Source organism: Mustela lutreola, chromosome 9 (assembly GCF_030435805.1).
Source record: "Mustela lutreola isolate mMusLut2 chromosome 9, mMusLut2.pri, whole genome shotgun sequence".
In the NCBI taxonomy this organism is placed as follows: Eukaryota; Metazoa; Chordata; class Mammalia; order Carnivora; family Mustelidae; genus Mustela; species Mustela lutreola.
In genome coordinates, this window is record NC_081298.1 from 144310998 (window position 1) to 144328744 (window position 17747).

Below are 17747 nucleotides of genomic sequence, written 5' to 3' on the forward strand. Positions count from 1 at the left end.
GGCGGCGAGGACGCAGAACCGAAGCCGGCTCCTCACGGGTGTCTGCCCAGTGGTGGCCTGTGGTCACACACAGGGCCCAGGAGGAAGGTGGGAAGGGAACAGGAGGGCACAGCCGGCTCAGGAGGAGGGGGATGGGGGGACACGGGAAGCATGGTGGGAGCGGGCTGGGCAGCACTGGGAGCAGGGAGGGGGTGGGGAGGCAGGTGGCAGGGGCACACTGGCCGGCCGGTTCAGCCGAGGGCGGGGGGCATACTTGCACGACTCTACTTTGGCCTGCCTTACTCTGAATCTGATCGTCCCGCTGCTGCCGGGACCGGTGGCCCACTGCGGGGTGACAACCTTCTAGAAGTTATGCTTCCTCTTGGACTGCTTAAGAACACATAAAGCTAACTGCCAGAATTACACACTTAACTCCCTTCATTCTGAACAGTATCTTTTGTTAATGAACACAAAACACGGCTGTCTCAGTGCACCGTGGCTTATCTCCAGGCTTCTTTCAAGCGCCAATTCTCCCCTATTCACCCTGCAGTCTGCTTATGATGACCCTTTGTTATCCTGGAAGTGCTTTCTGGGATCTAGCACCTCCCTGCTGACCCCTGCAACAGGCCCTCCGTGGGGAGAAGTGGCCACGTGCAGACATGCCCGAGAGCGGGCCGTCGGAGGGTAGCGACCTCCCTCCTCGCTCACTCACCTGCAGCTACCCTGCTGGGAAGGGCGTGTACGTGCACCGTGTACGTGCACACACGCGCCGCCCTAAGCGCCTGGCCGCCTGCGATCTCTCAGAGGACGCTGTGTTTAAAGCCGAAATGTAGCCCGGGGCGGCCGGGCTCGAAGGCAAACACGGGCCCACGCTGTTCCTCCTCCTCCCGTGCTCCCGGGCACAGCCAGGGTCAGCACAGTCCCGGGGGCACCAGCTCGGCCCTCCACCCCGACCGATCCCCTCCCCGGGCCATCTCGCCTGCTCCTGGCCCCCCGGTCCTCCCGGAGCTGCTTCCGAGGAAGCCCACGGCATGCCGGAATAAGGCACGCCGGCCAGCGGTCAGCACAGCCCGCTCCGAGTCGGGCCCCCGGAGGTGCGACAGAGTGGCACCGATGCTGGGGGGGACAGGGAGGACGGGCCCTGAGGAAGGAGGGGCAGGGGAAGGGCTTCGTGGGAGGCACCATTTGAGTTGGGTTTTGAAGCACAATTAGTTCATCCTTACTGTTCTCAAGACACGGCAGGATCTCAACATGCAGCTGGCTCCCAGCAGGGCAGTGCTCAGTGACAAGACTGAGTTTGTCGGCCTGGCCTCGGCTGTGTGCAAATCTCTTCCTCTCCTCGGCAGGCCCAAAGGGCCTCACACTCCCCCTGCCAAGGCTGTGGCTCTGGCAGGCAGACCCTCCCAGGAGCACCCCTTCCAGGAAGGCCTGAGCTCCCCTCCTTCCCAGCACTTACCCAGCATGGAAGCCACACTGGTTTCTGGATTACTGGGTATAGGCGGGTCTTCTGTACTCAGTGAGGCTGCCTGTGGGCAGCCCTCACGCCTGTGTCTGCTCTTCATGTACCAACAGTGCCAGGCCCGGTGCCTGGCTTCCCAACTCGGGAACGCGCAATGAACTCATGCAAGGACCAGTGCATTACTGAGTAATGCATGAAAAAGGACGAGACACAAGAAAACCTTCGGGGCTGAATCTTCTGACAACTCTCGATAATTATTTAATGAGAAGTCTGGCTACTGACCTTGTCTGTTCTCCGGTGTGATGCTGCTCATGGTCCCGTCTTCAGCTAAGCCTTGCTCCAAATTTGTAAGGATCTGCAGTAATTCCAAGTAAGAACAACAAAATCATAAAAAATGAATTTGCTTCTAGACTTTGTCATAATATATTCTAGGAGGAGCAGACTTCCCTGTATGAAAACCAATTTGTCAAGGGCTGTTTCACACAGACACATTTTAAATACCTCCATTCGCCCCCCAGGGAGGCCTAGCGGAGGGGAAGCCTCTCTGGCGGGTGCTGGAGACTGGGTTTATGGCGCTCATAAAGCTCTCGGAGACATCAGACACCGGGCAGATGTTTTCTCTTTGTAAGAAAGGCGTCAAGCGTGTTACACATGAGGATGATTATTAACTTCTGTGAAAATACCCGGCTTGTTCCTCCAGGGACCCGCGGCGGGTGTGGCCTTTTTAAACGTATCAAATACTCTCAGAGCAACTGTCACTTTCCACGGTGTCCACGGTTTGGGTCCTAACTTTGGGTTTCTTCTTTTGTGTTTAGGCCTTTCTTGGAAAGAAAAAATGGCTGTTGCCCCTGGAATCTGGGTAGAGAACGTGTTTTTGAGCGCAGGACGAGGGAAGCAGAGCATGGAGAGCGAAGGCTTCTCGGGGGAGAGGAAGAAAGTGCCGACTGAAGAGACGCTGGGTCAGAGCGGTCCTTCCTGCCTCAGGGCACGGGCTTTCGGGAAAAATCCTTTCGTGCATGGGATCCCTTGCCAGTTAACGTCTCCCTCAGTGAGCCACAGGCTCTGGGCGTTCTCACGCCCGGGCCCCGTGGACACGGCAGGGAGGGTGAGCAGGGCCTGTCGGCACCTGCAGGAGCCCCTCGCTCACTCTGGACACGCTGGGCTCAAAGCTGGAACCACAGAGGGTAGCTAGTAGGGTCTAAACAGGGCGAGATGACATATTTCAGCCAATCTGACCAGGAAAGGAAGTCCTTGCGTCTCGGCTGGAACGGAGGCCGGACCGGACGAAGGCGCAGAACGGCTGAAGAAACAGGCGGCGCAGTGTCCTCCGGTCACGGGGTGGGGCGCGGGGGAGGAGCAGCTGTCTACCCAGAGGCACGCCGCAGACACCGTGACAGCAAGGTCACGGGGTGGCCTCGCGCCATGGCCTCTCCGCAGGTGGCCGAGGACCCACCCCCAGGACTACCGTATCTGCAGCCTGAGCTGAGTCACAGGGCACCAGGAGTCCGGGGGCTGGAGCAGTGACTGCGGAGGGAGGTGTGGGCAGAGCTGGCAGGCGAAGGGTGGGCAGCTGCAGGGCAGCAACAGAAATGTCCCAGGGAAGGAAGCGGGAGCCCCGCCCCCTGATGCCAACATGCAGACTTCACACAGGCCTCACGTGCTCACCTCCAGAACGTCAGTCCTGCGAAGAGGAGGGACACAAACACCGCCAGCCCAAAGCCCCAGCTGTCTAGTCTACAGCCGTGGTAAGGTCCCACTTCCTGTCCTTGACGAAATGATGGAGGCCCATGGCCAGGTGAGACACTGACAAGTACTCCTGGGTCTCTCCCCACAGCGAGCAAGGCAGGATGCACCCGCCCGGTCCACAGCAGCACGCCATTCACACTCCTCCAGAAATCCTCTAAGTTCACGGACCCTGGAGCACACATGTGACCTTGGCATCTGGTATTCTAAACTTCAGGTTCTGATTTGTATGCCTTTGGTATGACCCCAAACCCTGGACTTTTAATGAGCTTCGGATAACATTCTGGGGACCGATGGTCTGGGGGCCAGTTTGAGGGAAAGCTCTGGGGAAGGAGCCTCGTACCTCTCCCTTTGGTGGACTGTCACGGGCTGCAGGGGACAGTGGGGAGTTTTGGGTAACAGGTTTCATGCACGAAGCATCCAGTGTACAGACAGCTGGTGGCTGGTCCTAATTCAAGGACTCAAAGATTAACAACCTACTTGAGTCAAGACCAAAATGAGAGCAAGTCTTCCGTACAGGGGCTTGGATTTCTCTAGAAAGTCTCGAAACCTACCTATCCTCACCACAGTCTCCTAGGGGAACTTCTGGAAGAGGCTTTCCAAAGTGAAAAGAGGTTTCTTGGAGCTGCTTCAAGCCACTCAAGAAATATTAAACACTTCATGGACCAGGCACCACGCCAAGTCGCTGGTCTACACCCCGATCTAAACTGCACACAGCCCCGAGGCAGCTGGTGACCCCCCACATCTACAGATGAGGAGCTCGGGGCTCTCACGTATCAACTCCGCCAGGAAAGCTTCCCCGCCTGCCTGACTCTAGCCCCTCCCAACCACTGCTGTGGACAGACACTGTCCTCCGGGAGTTCAAACCCTGAAAGAACGTTCTCTGCTTTCCATGCAGGTCACAGAAGGAGAGACTACACAACGCCAAGATACCCAAGTGTGGAACGCAGAATTCCAGACCTCCTCATTCCACCGAGGCCCGCTCCCTGCTGGGCTAGCCGCCCCAGTCGGGCTGTACCGGTCCCTAACTTCCGTGCCTCCTGGTTCACTTCTGGGGCATCAGATTTCATGCTAGGTCGCAGCTGCCGAGGGCGCGGCCCACATTCCCAAGCCCACATCCTAAGACTTGCAAGGATGCAACCTGACGCGTCTAAGGGTGTAAATTTCCACCACGAGTTAAGACAAATCTTGCAAAACCCCAATGACAGGGACACCTGGGGGCTCCCGCGAGCTACACTCTGAACATGCACGGGGCCAGGAGCCTGAGCCTCTCCCAGCCTGATCCCCAACAACGAGGACGCTCCTGTCACCTCCTGCGAGTGCTCTCCGGGGACGCACAGTGGGAGCCTGCGGATCTACGGCAAAGGGCAGAGACGCGCCTCGAGCCAGGAAGCAGGAGCGGTCTCCAATCTCTCACGCAGGAGCGGTCTCCAATCTCTCAAATACGTCTCCCCACCCGCCCATCACTCCCACCTTATCTGATTGAGCCGCAATCAATTTGCTCTCTGCTGGAGCAGCAGCAAAGGGGGCCGCGGAACCGTCCGGGTCAGGTGAGGCCTGGCAGTGGCCAGACGTCGCTGGCATGCTCATGGCCAGCCTCCTCGAGCGCTCCCGAGAAGCGCTGGCCAGTGGGGCTGACAATGGCCGTTCTCGGGTCCACTCGGGTCCACTCTTAGAAGATATTAACCCTTCCCAGAAACAGCTCTCTTCTCTGCCTTACTAGCACCCATCAGTAGAGATAACCCGCATCGACACTGCCGAGTGCGTTTTTTCTAGAGTTTTCCAGAGCACGCAGACACCTGTCTCCCCCACCAACTCCTTCCGCTGGGGGGTCTCTAAACCAGCACTTCTCTGACACAGTGCCCGCTGCCAGGCTCACCTGGGGTGTGGGAGGGACAAAGCTGAGCTCAAAATCACAGCCTTGGGTCTGTATCAGCGACAGCCCACACCTCAAGCTACTCTGGCATCATTATTTACGGGCTGGATCTACTCAGGCCAGCAGGGCCAGACACGTGTTCTTCTGGCTGTTTCCCAACCGGCCTGGGAAGGTGTCTTGGGGCTGACGGCAGAGTAGCCTGCAGGGCAGCCAGAGGCCGGCCCGCAGGAAGGAGGCACCGGCTGCTCCGACCGCGGTCCCCACTTTTCACGCCCTGGGAGCACGGCAGACTCGTTTAAATCGAGTCTGGTGCAGTCACTGGTGTAGTCACACTTAGCCAAACACTTCCGACCTCACGGCAGAGACGAGTGACGTGCTGCTGAAGCCGGGCTGCGGCAGGACCCACGCCACGACCTAACCTTGGGCTCCCCAGTAGGATATGTGGAATCTATGACCAGCCTCTGGGGAGTCTTCCACATTGGGGAAAGCCTGGCCTCCTCTGTCCCATGGCTGGTCGCCACAGAGAGCCACACGCTGCCCTGCTTACTGGGAGCCAGACCCACCCCTGGGCCGCCTCCTGCCACCGGCCGTACCACCGGCCTGCCTTCGCCTCCGGTTGCCCTGCAGGCCCGTGTAGCTTTTGGCAACAAAGAACAACTAATTGTAAAACGAATACATGCTAACACAACGTGTGACTGGGAAAAGAAAACAAAACGGCCCGTGTTCCTGGTACCCGCACAGCTAACAAGCAGCTGCGCTTCCCTGCAGTGGTTGGGACTCAGGTCCGAGACCGGCCCACCGCCCTGCGGCCCACCGCCCTGCGGCCCACCGCCCTGCGGCTGGCTTCCACAGCTAGTCTTGGGTCACGAATCATTTCCCACGTCACAGCTGTAATGGCCGAGATAACCTGGAAACCACATCAAGCCTTGATACCCCAGGCCTGGCCGGTCCTGGGACACCCCACGTCCGCTGTCTCCGGGACGCCCCAGGTCCCATGTCTCTGGGACACCCCATGTCCGGTGCCCTCCTTCTGTGGTAAAGGTGGCACAGAGTGGAATCAAGGGGAGACCCCCAACTGGGCTGTCTCCCAAGGTGGGTGATGGAGCCCCGACCTGCACAGAGAACGCCGGCCCCCTGGGCTGCAGCCACGGGTGGTGGCGGTTCCTCATCCGCCCCAGCTGCTCCCTGCAGCTGCTGCAGAAGGAGGCGGTCTCTTCCCGTTTGGGGCTCCACGAAGGGGCCTGCGCTCCGGGCAACGACCGGACGGCACGGCTCAGAGCGACTGCCGGCACAGACAGCAGCGTGCTCCAGCAGCCTGAGGTGCCCCAGCTGCCTCCTTCCCGAGGGGTGGCAGCCCTGCACCACCTGGGTGTCCACGTTCACCCTGCCCCAAGCATCTCACTTGAGAGCCCCGGCCCGCAACAATGACCCTGAAGACCAGCAACAGACACCACTCGAACACCGGAAACATAAGACAGAGAGCTCTTCAGGGAATGTGAACCGAGTAACTCCGCTTTCTGCGCAGAAACGAGGACTCGGGTTTGCAGACCGTCCTTGAGGAAAGCATCTCAGACCAGCGTCAAGGCTCCTGATCGGTCCGAGGCTGCCACACGCAGTCCCGGCACTGACCTCCCGCCTGTCCCCATCTGTGCTGAAGACCCGAGCGGGTGGCCCGGCTCCACGCCCACCGCCGGACACTGCCGGGCCAAGCCGTGTGTGCCAGGGCTGTGCTGAGCCCGTGCCCCAGACCTCAGCGCCGCCGGCCCGGGGCAGGCAGGAGGCTGGGACAGGGCTGCAGGCGGGGGAAGGAAAACCGAGGGAGGGGCCGGTGGAGACTGTCACCCGAGGAGACGCTACGTCGTGGTTTGGCCTCCTCCCCGGCGAAGAGCGAACATCCCTCCGTTCCCTAGACCCACGGGGACCAACCTCTGGCAGAGCGCGGGCAGCGGGAGTGGCCCCACCCCAAGGCGGCAGGAACACGGCGCACGTGCGGGGAGCAGGCGGCTGCAGTTTGACTCCACGGACGAGCAGGGACCCGGTTTCTGGAACCAGGCGACCTGTTTGAGCCCAGGCTCCTCTGCCAGTTCACCTTCCCAGCCTGGTGACTCAGTCCGTGAGGCTCCGTCTCCACAGCTGCACAACGGGGACGCCATGACCTCAAGAGCCACTGGGAGCAGTAATGGAGGTGACGAGGGTGTGACACAAGGCACAGCACCTGTTCCGGTGTGACCGCAGCTCGCCTGTTGATGGCGACCCCATGACCAGCATGGTCACCACGGGTGTTTGACCTCTGGCACAGCCGGGGGCAGGGGGAGGCTGAGAGACCCAGGAAGGAGCACAGAGCATGCCGGGAACCGTGCTGGCCAACAGCCTCTGGTTTAAATCTTTCCTTGGGTTTCCCACTGGCTGTGATGGACTCAGAAAACCAGCCTGCTAGTGTTGGATGGGACCTCCGAGTCCGGGGGCCTAATCTCTGACCTCTCGTCTGCGAGGGGAAGGCCGAGGACCACGGGCCGCGCCAAGAGCAGACCTGCGCACAAGCGATCCAGCCACAGAACTGACCTGAACCCACCAAGGCCACGCTGTCCCAAGAGTGCTGTGCTGGCTTCTCCTATTTTCAGATTTTGTCCGTCTTGAGTAAATGAACTCTGGCTTGAACACAGACCTCCTGCCAGGTAATTCTGCATGACCAGGATGTACTGACGAGAGGCCTGAACAGAACACGGTGGGGTAAGACAAGCACTTGCCCAGGACGCTTGCAGAGGACACAGGTGTACGGTCTCCACCCCACTCCCCCTGCCATGCACAGCAGGTGCCCAGACAGACCTGCCAGGTGAACGAGCCCAGTCAGAACCGTCCTGACGCACAGCTGGGTCAGACACAAACCTCTCTTAAACCCCACGTGTGAGTGACATCATACGTCACACACGCAACAGTGTTGTATGCGGCTGATGAATCACTGAACTCTCCTACCTCTCTGCAAATGGTAATACAATACACGTTACATAAACAAACTTAAAAAACAAAGTATAGTCTTCCAAAAAAAGAGAAAGGAAAAAGACAAACCTCTTCGGGCTCCAGAGTGCCTGGGGGGCATATCCAGTCGGAACCAGCCTCCCTGTGTATGGGGCCAGCGGGCGAAGGGAAGGGGCACCTGTAGGGGAGCCACGGGGCCGCCCAGCAGGAGAGGAAGCTCACCCAGGGGGATTATCTGGCGATGGAGAGACTCAAAATCCGGCATCTCCTCCTAATCACACTAGAGGGAATGATCTGATCTTCTGTTGATGTCGCTTGGTGCTTTCTACATAATTGTTACTTCCCAACCAAGAACAATTCAGAAAGCACTTCTGAATCTCATCAGCCTTTGGAGCCAGTATTATGAATGACAACTGTCGTTATACAATATAATTTGCTTTGATTCCGGAACGTTTTAAACCATTATCTTGTTAAAGACTGTGCCAGTGTCCCTGTGAGGCACAAGGCAGGGCCCCGCAGCATCTGCAGGACTCGTGGATGGTCCGCCACACTCAAGGGCACGTGATGCTTACACAGGAGAGTACATCCCAGCTTCTGATCGACCGGTAACACTAAAGAAGAATCACATGCCAGCAGACTGGACAAGCTAGGTGAAATGGATAAATTCCTAGAAACATACACTCCTCCAAGACTGCATCGGCAAGAAACAGCAGATCCGAACAGACCAATTACCAGTAATGAAACTGAATCGGTAATCAAGCAACTCCCAACACACGCAAGTCTAGGATCAGACGGCTTCACAGGTGTATCCCACCAAACGTTTTAAAAAGAGCACATATCTTTCTCCAACGATTCCATAAAACTGAAGAGGAAGGAACACTTCTAAGCTCATTCTACGAGGCCAGAATTACCCTGATACCCAAATCAGACAAAGACACCAGGGAAGGAGAAAAACAAAAAAGAAAGTCTCAGGCCAACATCTCTGATGAACACAGATACCAAAGTCCCCAACAAAGTACGAGCAAACGGAATTCAACTATACAGTGAGAGGGTCACACGCTGTGAGCAAGTGGGACGCAGTCCGGGGGTGCAATACCCCGAGTCCGTCAATGCGACACGCCATGCGCACGAAGGAGGACCCGCGATGTCCCCACAGATGCAGAAGCAGCATGTGACACAACGTCCGTTTACGATAAAGACTCTCAACGAAGTGGGTACAGAAGGAGTGACCTCAACAGGAGGACGGCCACGTGCGACAAGTCCAGAGCTAACGTGCTCGGTGGTCACGTACTGAGAGCGTTCCCTCTGAGACGAGAAGGAAGCCAAGGCTGCCCGCTCTAGCCATTTTCACTCAACCTATTATTGGAAGTCCCTGCTGCAGCAATCAGACAAGAAATGACAGGCCTCCAAATCGGAAAGAACTAAAGCTGTCACTATTCACAGATGACACGATCCCGCACACAGGAAACCCTAAAGCATCACCTGGAAACTATTAGACCCAATAAATGAAGTCATTAAACTTAGAGGATACAAAATCAGTATGTGGAAATGTGCTGCATTTGTATGCAAGAAGAACAAATTATCAGAAAGAGAAATTAAAAAAATAACCCCATTCACAACTACATAAAAGAGAATAAAATACCCACGAATAATTTTAGCTGCGAAGGTGAAAGCCCTGTACTCAGGGAGCTGGGAGACAGCGACGAGAGGAACCGGCGATGGTGCGAGAATCGGAGAGACTCTATGCTGAGGCCCAGAAGAGTCCTGTCGAAATCCCCAACGGATCAACACAATTCCTACCGAAACACCGATGGCACTTCTCACAGAGCTAGAATAAGCGACTTATAATTCATACGGAAACAGAGAAGACCCCCAGCCAAAGCAGTCTTGAGAAAGAGAACAAAGCTGGAGGAATCACAGTCCCTGGTTTCTTACACGAGAAGCTTAATAGCCCCAACGGTCTGGTCCCGGCACAAGAAGAGACACACAGAGCAATGCAGTCGGACAGAGCTGAGGACGCAAGCCGTCCTTCTACGGTTACTTTATCTGCGACAAAGGCCACAAGCATATGCAACGGGGAAGAGACAGTCTTTCCGATCACGGTCAGGAAAACCGGACAGCCACATGCGGAAGAATGAAACCAGACTACCTTCTTAGACCAGACAGAGAAATGAATTCAAAATGGATAGAGACTTCCATGTAAAACCTGAAACCATAAAACTTCTAGAATAAAACATAGGCAGGAAGCTCTCTGACACTAGTACTAGTGATATTTTTGGGGATCTGTCTCCTTAGGCAAGAACAAAAAAAAACACCCCAAAATAAACAAATGGGACTATATCAAACTAAAATGCTTTTGCAAAGCGAAGGAAATCAGCAAAACCTGAATAGGTAACCTACTGAACAGGAGAAGGTATTTGCAAATGATGCCTCTGATATCCAAAATATATAAAGAGCTCAGAAAAGTCAACGTAAAAAAACTCAACCAGGTAGAGGGCCCGAACAGACCAGTTTTCTAAAGAAGACGTGGGGACGGCCAACGGGCACATGGAAAGAGCCGCCGCGTCCCTCACCGTCGTGGAAATGCACGCCAACACCACAACGCGGTGTTACCTCACACCTCTCAGAACGGCCGGTATCAAAGGCGAGAAAAAACAAGGGTCGGGAGGGCGTGAAGAAAGCGGCACCGTGTGCGTCGCCGGAGGAGCGCAAGCGGGTGCAGCCGCTCTGGAAAACAACATGGAGGTTCTTCAAAAAATTAAAAACAGAGTTAGTGTACGATCCAGCAAGCTTGCTTTTGGGCACTTATCTGAGGAAAATGAAACCGTGAATTCAAAAAGACGTGTGCCCCTCTATGTTCACTACAAGACCGTGTATGCTAACAGTCCACGCGTGGCAGCCACCTGCATGTCGGTCAGCGGACGAGCAGGTAAAAACGGTGCGGCGCGGACACACGACAGAGTACTACTCAGCCGTCGGGGAGTGAAAGCTTGCCGTCTGCGGCATGGGTGGCTCTACGGATGGGCATCCGAGTGAAATAAGTCAAAGAAACACTATGCGTTCACCCACATGTGAAATCTAAAAAACAAAACGAACAAAACAGAAGCAGACTCAGACGCAGAGAACAAACTGACAGTTGCCAGGGGGAGGGGAAGACTAGAACAGGTGACGCGGACCAAGAGGGGTAAACCCTCAGGTGGACAGTAACTAAGACACAGGAAGCTAACGGACAGCACAGACAACAGCCAGCGTCACCGTCACAGCGTTCCACGGCGAGGATTCCCTAATGTCCACAGCCGCTGAGTCCCTGCGCGGTACCCCCGAGACAGACGCAATACTGTGTGGTCATCGTCCCTCCACAACAGCAACAACTAAGGAACAAGGATCTCGGGCCCAAAGTGCTGCCAAAAAACACTCACTGTCCCCTAAAGCGATTTCAGCGAGAACAAAGCGTACGGGTCAGGGTGCACTGGGGCCCCCTTTCTGGGGCAGCGGCGACGGCAGTCATCGGGAGGGGCTGGGCAGGAAGGGACGCGGTGCGCACTCTCCGTCGGGGGGGGGGGGGGAGGGGGACAAAGCAGGTGACCACGGAGCCATCGCTACCTTGCTGCAGACTGCCTTCACTCTGTGGAGCCTGTCCAGGGTCTCCTGCGGATTCCCCAGGTACTGCTGAAGCTCCGCGTGCAGGATCCGCATGGAGAAGGGGACCATGGAGCCTGGAATCAGAATCAGAGTTGAGTCAGTCCGTGGTCCTTCTGCACGCTTCCATACCTCACACACTTCAAGGAGGGAACAGCCAATGTCCCCGCAGACGGGCCGACACAATCCCTGCATTTCTTGGTAAAATATCTAACGATGCCAGTGATAAAATACCTGCCGGTTTTCTCAGTAAAGCCGTGTAGACGTACGTTCTAGACAACGGCCAGAGGAGAAAGGCGGAGGTCCCTACTGTTGCCGAAGCTGTGCTTTAACTAGGGGCTGCCTCCTCCTCCAGTAAAAGAAGCCGCAAAACACTCAAGGATTTCTGAAATGCGTTTTTGGTATGACAGGCTCAAGCGGGAGGCTGCTGACTTAGGCTGGCGTCCCTAGAAGGAGACCCCGAAAGGATGCTCTGCGAGCACGTGAGGATGAGGCAAGGAATGCGAGTGAAGGGGAGTCTCGGGCCCAGGTCGAGGCTGGAGCTTAGCCTGACTCGGTGACGTGTGAGTGCGTGTACACGTGTGTGCGTGCCCGCGTGTGTGTGTGGCTCTGGGCAAAGGCTCTGTCACAGGTGCCCGACAGCAGGCAAGGGAGCTGCACATGAAAACTCCGCCCCCAGGCCCGGCCCCCGGGGACCGTCGGCGAGCGAGCTGCGGGGGGACAGGGCAGCTCTCCGAAGAAGGGCTGCCCCCGAAGTGACCTGAGACGGTGTCTGGTTGTGGCTACGTCTCCCAGGATGAGGGGATGTCTTTATTGATGCCATATCTCTTCTCCCAGGACTGGAATCTGACATACGGTCTGTACACGAAGTACATAAAACCATTAAATAACCAACAGCCTGCGCTGCTCACACAGGAGATAATGGACGTGCAGGGGGCAACACGGGGCGACCCTGCAGAGTCAGAGGAGGCTCTTCCAGCAGACTAGAGGGAAATGTCTGCGTGCGAAGTACAGTCTGGAGACGGTCAGCAAACAAGCTACAGGACACATGCCGGCGACTCAGCCTCGCCGTCCTCTGCACGCCCGCCGGACCGCTAATCGCCAGGGCGAGTGCACCGCGAGCCACACCACGAGCTGCCCCTTCCTGGACATGCCGGGACACTCGGTGGCGTTTAACGAAGACGGAAGGAAGACCTACAGGGAAGTCAGAAACAAGGAACTCCGCAAACTGCAGCTTCTGTGGCGATTGTAAGTCCGGACAAAAGAAAGATGACAGTTACTGAATTTAAAAAAATTTTTTTAAAACACTAGAGCACTACATAATTCCTATGTCTGAAGAGGATGAATGACTGAATTTCCATTCTGAAATGAGCTGTCTCCGGTTCCTGGAAAGAAGCATCTTGACCGTGAGCATCACTCACTACAGGACTGCGCTACCCTGGCGGGCCACGCATTCGTGGTGTCATTTCCAACCCTTCGTATGAAGTCAAGAGCAGGTGATAATCATTCCCGCGTGGGTCAGAATTCACCTGCAGACAGAGAATACCTCTAGAACTCTGTAAGTTCTGTAGGATAAGCACAGACACAACCTTCGACTGCACGTTCCCAAACCAGTTTGTAAATGAGCTGAATACAAGACGAGGTGGCAGAAGCACGAGCTGTGCACACCACGAGTGCCCTCGCACCCGAGGACGTGTCTGCGGTTAAAAGGACATGCAAAGTCATTTGGAGCTAAATGAGAGTTAAAGTACAACTTATCAAAATTTGTGAGATGCTGCAAAAGCAGTGCTAGGAGGGCATTTTACAGCATTAGATGAATATATTTGAAAAGAAAGAAAATCTCAAAATCCGCATGTTCCACCTTAGAATACTAGAGAGAGGCATGCAATATAGAAGAAAAAGAAAATAAAAATTAGAGCACATTTCAATGGCATTGAAAACACGAAATCAACAGAGAAAACCAATAAAACTCAAAGTTGTTTTTTTGATAAAATTACTAAAACTGATTAGCCTCTAGCCAGGCTAACAAAGAAATGAAAGAGAGAACATGAATTACTAATATCAGAAATATAAGAGAGGTCATCACTACTGATTACATGGACATTAAAAAGATAATAAAGGAATACCATGAGGAACTCCATGACCACAAATTTTGTAACCTAGATGAAATGGACTAATTCCCTCAAAGATACAATTTAATAATAATCACACAAAAAGGAAGAGATAATCTGAATAGGCCAATTATCTACTTAAAAATTAAACCAAGAAATAATAACCTTTCAAAACAGAAAGCACCAGGCCCAGATGGTTTCACTGGTGAACTTCACCAACCATTTAGGGAAGAAATGATACCAATTCTCTCCACTCTGTTCCAGGAAATAGATGCAGAGGGGACACTGCCTCATCTATTCTATGAGGCTAGCAGAACGTTAATACCCAAACTAGACAATGACATCACAGGAAAAGAAAACTACAGACCAGTACGGCTCAGGAATGCAGATACAGATATCATCAACAATCAGCAGATCAAATCCAATTAAACAGAATCCAACAAAAAATTAGCAAATTAAACCCAAAGGTGCATAAAAAGAATTATATACCATGACCAAGTGGGATTTATTCCAGCTACGAAAGCCCGGTCCAACACTCAAAAATCATTGTACCCCACCACATCAAAGAGGCTAAACAAGAAAAGGCCCATGGTGTACCACCAGATGCGAAAACCACATCTGACCAAATGCGTCGTGATAAAAACTCTCAGCAAAGGAAGGGAGAACTTCCTCCACTTGATAAGGGACATCTACAGAAACCTATAGCTAACAGCAGCCTCAGCGATGAGAAACTAAATGTTTTCCCCCTAAGATCCTGAACACGGAAAGGATGTCCTCTTTTTACCACTCCTACTGCACATGATACTAGAAGTCCCAATTAATACAATAAGACCAAAAAAAAAAAAAAAAAGGGAAAAAGGTGTATAGGTTAGAAAGAAGAAATAAAACTGTTTTTGCAGATTATAACATCATCTACAGGGAAAATCCCAAAGAACTGATAAAAAACAAAAACGAAAACAAAAACAACCTTCCTCAAGAAATAAGCAAGTAAAGGAACAGATACAAGGTTAATCTGTAAGTCAACTGGTCTGACTTACACCAGCAATGAATAACTGAAATTTGAAATAAAAAGCACAAGAGCATTGGGGTGCCTGGGTGGCTCAGCCACTGAAGGTCATGGTCTCGGGGTCCTGGGATCCAGCCACGCGTCAGGCTCCCTACCCAGCGGGGAGCCTGCTTTTCCCTCTTCCTCTGCTTCTCCTCCCGGCTGGCGCACTCTCTCTCAAATAAATAAATAAAATCTTTAAAAAAAAAAAAAGAGAAAGAAATACTTCAAAACAAAAACAAAACAAAACAAAACAAAATCCCCAAACAGTACTATTTATGTTAACCCCAACATAAATAAAATAGGAAGATATAAATCTGGCAATACATGCACAAAGTGTTTATGAGGCAAATCAGAAGGCTCTGGCGAGAGAAGGCCGAGAAGAAGTGAATGACGGGAAAGTGCTCCCGGAACAGACAGGAAGACTCCGCAGTGCCGAGGTGTCCATCTCACAGCTTCATCTGCAGAACCAAAGCAATCACAGCCAAAGCCCCCTGCCTACTTGTGACCTCTCTCTATCAAATACAAAAATAAATAAAATCTTAAAAAAAAAAGAAATACTAAATATGGTAGCCAGTTATAATTGAAGGAGTGATATTAGTTCTCTATTCAAGATACATTTAATGGTTAAAGAGACCTTTGTGAGCTGACCTAAGTGCCTAACTAGGTATAGATTGAATTTTACGGAAAATACTTTCTAAGTACTGGCTACTTTGTACATGAACTTGTGGAGTGCCACTGGTGAAGCAAGCAGTCTGCTCATAGTTAAACCAAAGAAAAGTGGTCTGCAGTTTGATGAATGTTATAAAAATGTTTTTGTATAAAAAAATTTTCTTTATGGTATATGAGAAGCTGCAAAGTTCACGGCTTCAAATGAAATATTTACTTTTAGCTGAAGGAGACGAAAAGTAAATTAAAATTATTTTAATTAGTTGCATAAAGATACGCAGGCAGGTAGAGGAAGATATCAACAGATTTCGGAAAGCAATCAGACACCCGAGGGAACTCAAAGCTAAGGGAACCCCTATGGAATATGGGGAAATGCACGGAACCCCACTTCTCAGCATGGTCCTTCCCCCAACTGCTGACTGGGGCTCTGTGGGGACCTACCTTGTGAGACCCTGTCTCTGCCTAGGCTCCGGGGGCCCTGAGCGTGCAGGAACACTGAAAAAGCCCTGCTCCAACCCACGACCTCCCTGACGTGAGTTTAAAGCGTCCCAGCCCCAGGGCCACCCAGCTGCCATCTGCACCTGCCTGGACGTGCCTGCACACGCCCAGCCCCGACTGGCCGTCAGCATCACAATATCCATCACACATCGCATGGTGCAAGTCTCCCTCCTTAGCTACATGATGTTTCCCCGCTATTGGCTGCTCTTTCTAGGACAAATACAAGGTGTTCAGAGGTGGACCGGGGCGAGGAGATGGGAGAGTGCAGAACCGTGAGTGCATGTGAGCCCTGCTGGGCACGTCTGCGCGTCGGCCCCTGTGCGCAGAGCCGGCCCGGGGAAGAGGCGACCCACACTCCTGCCCCTGATATAGGGTTTCTCGGTTCCCTTCGGTCCTGCATCTGTACAGCAGCTCTCACAGCGGCTTTCTCATGGCGGGGGGGTAAGACAAAATTCACCCACGTCTTCCTTGAATGTGGGGACACACATAAAATCACAAAACTAATACTAGTGAAGCAAAAATTCTTTTATGTTAAGAAAAAACACAGCATGTTATTTTAGAACTACTAACACGTGCTCCCTTGCCCTGATGTAACAGTGAGAGGGAACAACTCGGCGGAGTCCCGGATCCCCTGCCGCCATGAGGCCTCTGTCCCCCGCTTCTCCCGTGCAGACAGGATGTGCCTGGGGTTCTGGGGCAGAGAGGGCACTGCTGTCCACTCGGGCTGGCAGTACTGCGCCCTCTGGGCGCGGCCTGCGGACCTCTCTGTCCCTGCTCGTGTGCACCTGCCAGTCCCGTGCCCCTCGCAGCATGGGCACCACACTGTCGGCAGAGAGCCCCGGGCGGGGTGGCCGCAGGTCGCACTCAACGTGGCTCCCGGTGACACGAATCTGGGTGTTTGGACTTTTAAGGAAAAGCACATCAAAGCACCTTTACCTGGTTGCCTTAGTCCGGCCAGACCCCACCTCCGGTGTCTGACGCTGGGACTCCGTGAAACCCTCAAGGCTGAGGGGTGCTGAGTGCTGAAATGTGCACGCTTTTCCCACGAGCCCGAGGCCTCTCTCCTGCAGGGACAGCGTGCCTTGAAATACAGGGCTAGTCAGTATCTATGAGGACAAATCATTCCCAGTGGATCTGTTTTTCTAGAAGATTCCCAAGTATAGTCACGCCCTAACTCCAGGCTGCTGGAAGCATTCTCATTAATCATTTAGGAAACATTAAATGAAAATACTCCTATAAAATTCATTTCCGAGGGTCCTTTGCCATGCAGCGAGCCCACACTGCGAAGCACAGAGGCAGAGAGGACTCAGAAATGAAGCAGGCCTCATGCTGGGCAGAGAACAGACTCAGACAAGTGGAGACACTTAGCTTCTCTGTGCAGGGGGTGCCCCTTCCTTCAGTAGCACAACTCTGCCGTGTGCTGGGCAGATGGGCGTCCTCGGGACAGGGCAGGGCTTCTGGGACGGGGCCACCCTGCCGTGAGGCCCAGCTGTGCAGACGCCCAGCAGAGCACCTACAGGGGACGCACGGGCCCTCTGGCCTGCACTAACAGCACACAATCAGAGGACTCTGCTCGGGCATTACGGCGCTGCACGTGTTTCCCCGGACATCTCCCTCGGCTCTGCTGGTCTTGCCTTGTTCTCGATTCTCCGACAGCCTGAGGAGGAGCCGCACCGCTGGCGTCTCTTCTTTCACTGCCCAGTTATTGGGACACGGGGCGCTGGATGGCTCTGGCTGACAAAGAACGTGGTG

General features: G+C 53.8%; 1 protein-coding gene across 3 annotated transcripts in view; it reads right to left on the reverse strand.

The window, feature by feature from the left end:
- Positions 1 to 17747, reverse strand: part of TRAPPC12 (trafficking protein particle complex subunit 12) — a 69225-nt gene that overhangs the window by 14222 nt on the left and 37256 nt on the right. For all 3 annotated transcript variants that reach the window (XM_059132769.1, XM_059132770.1, XM_059132768.1), the window contains exons 6-7: positions 11637 to 11749; positions 1721 to 1793 (exon numbers count right to left, since the gene is read on the reverse strand). In XM_059132769.1, coding sequence (XP_058988752.1) covers positions 1721 to 1793; positions 11637 to 11749 — 186 coding nt within the window. The remainder of the gene's footprint in view (positions 1 to 1720; positions 1794 to 11636; positions 11750 to 17747) is intronic.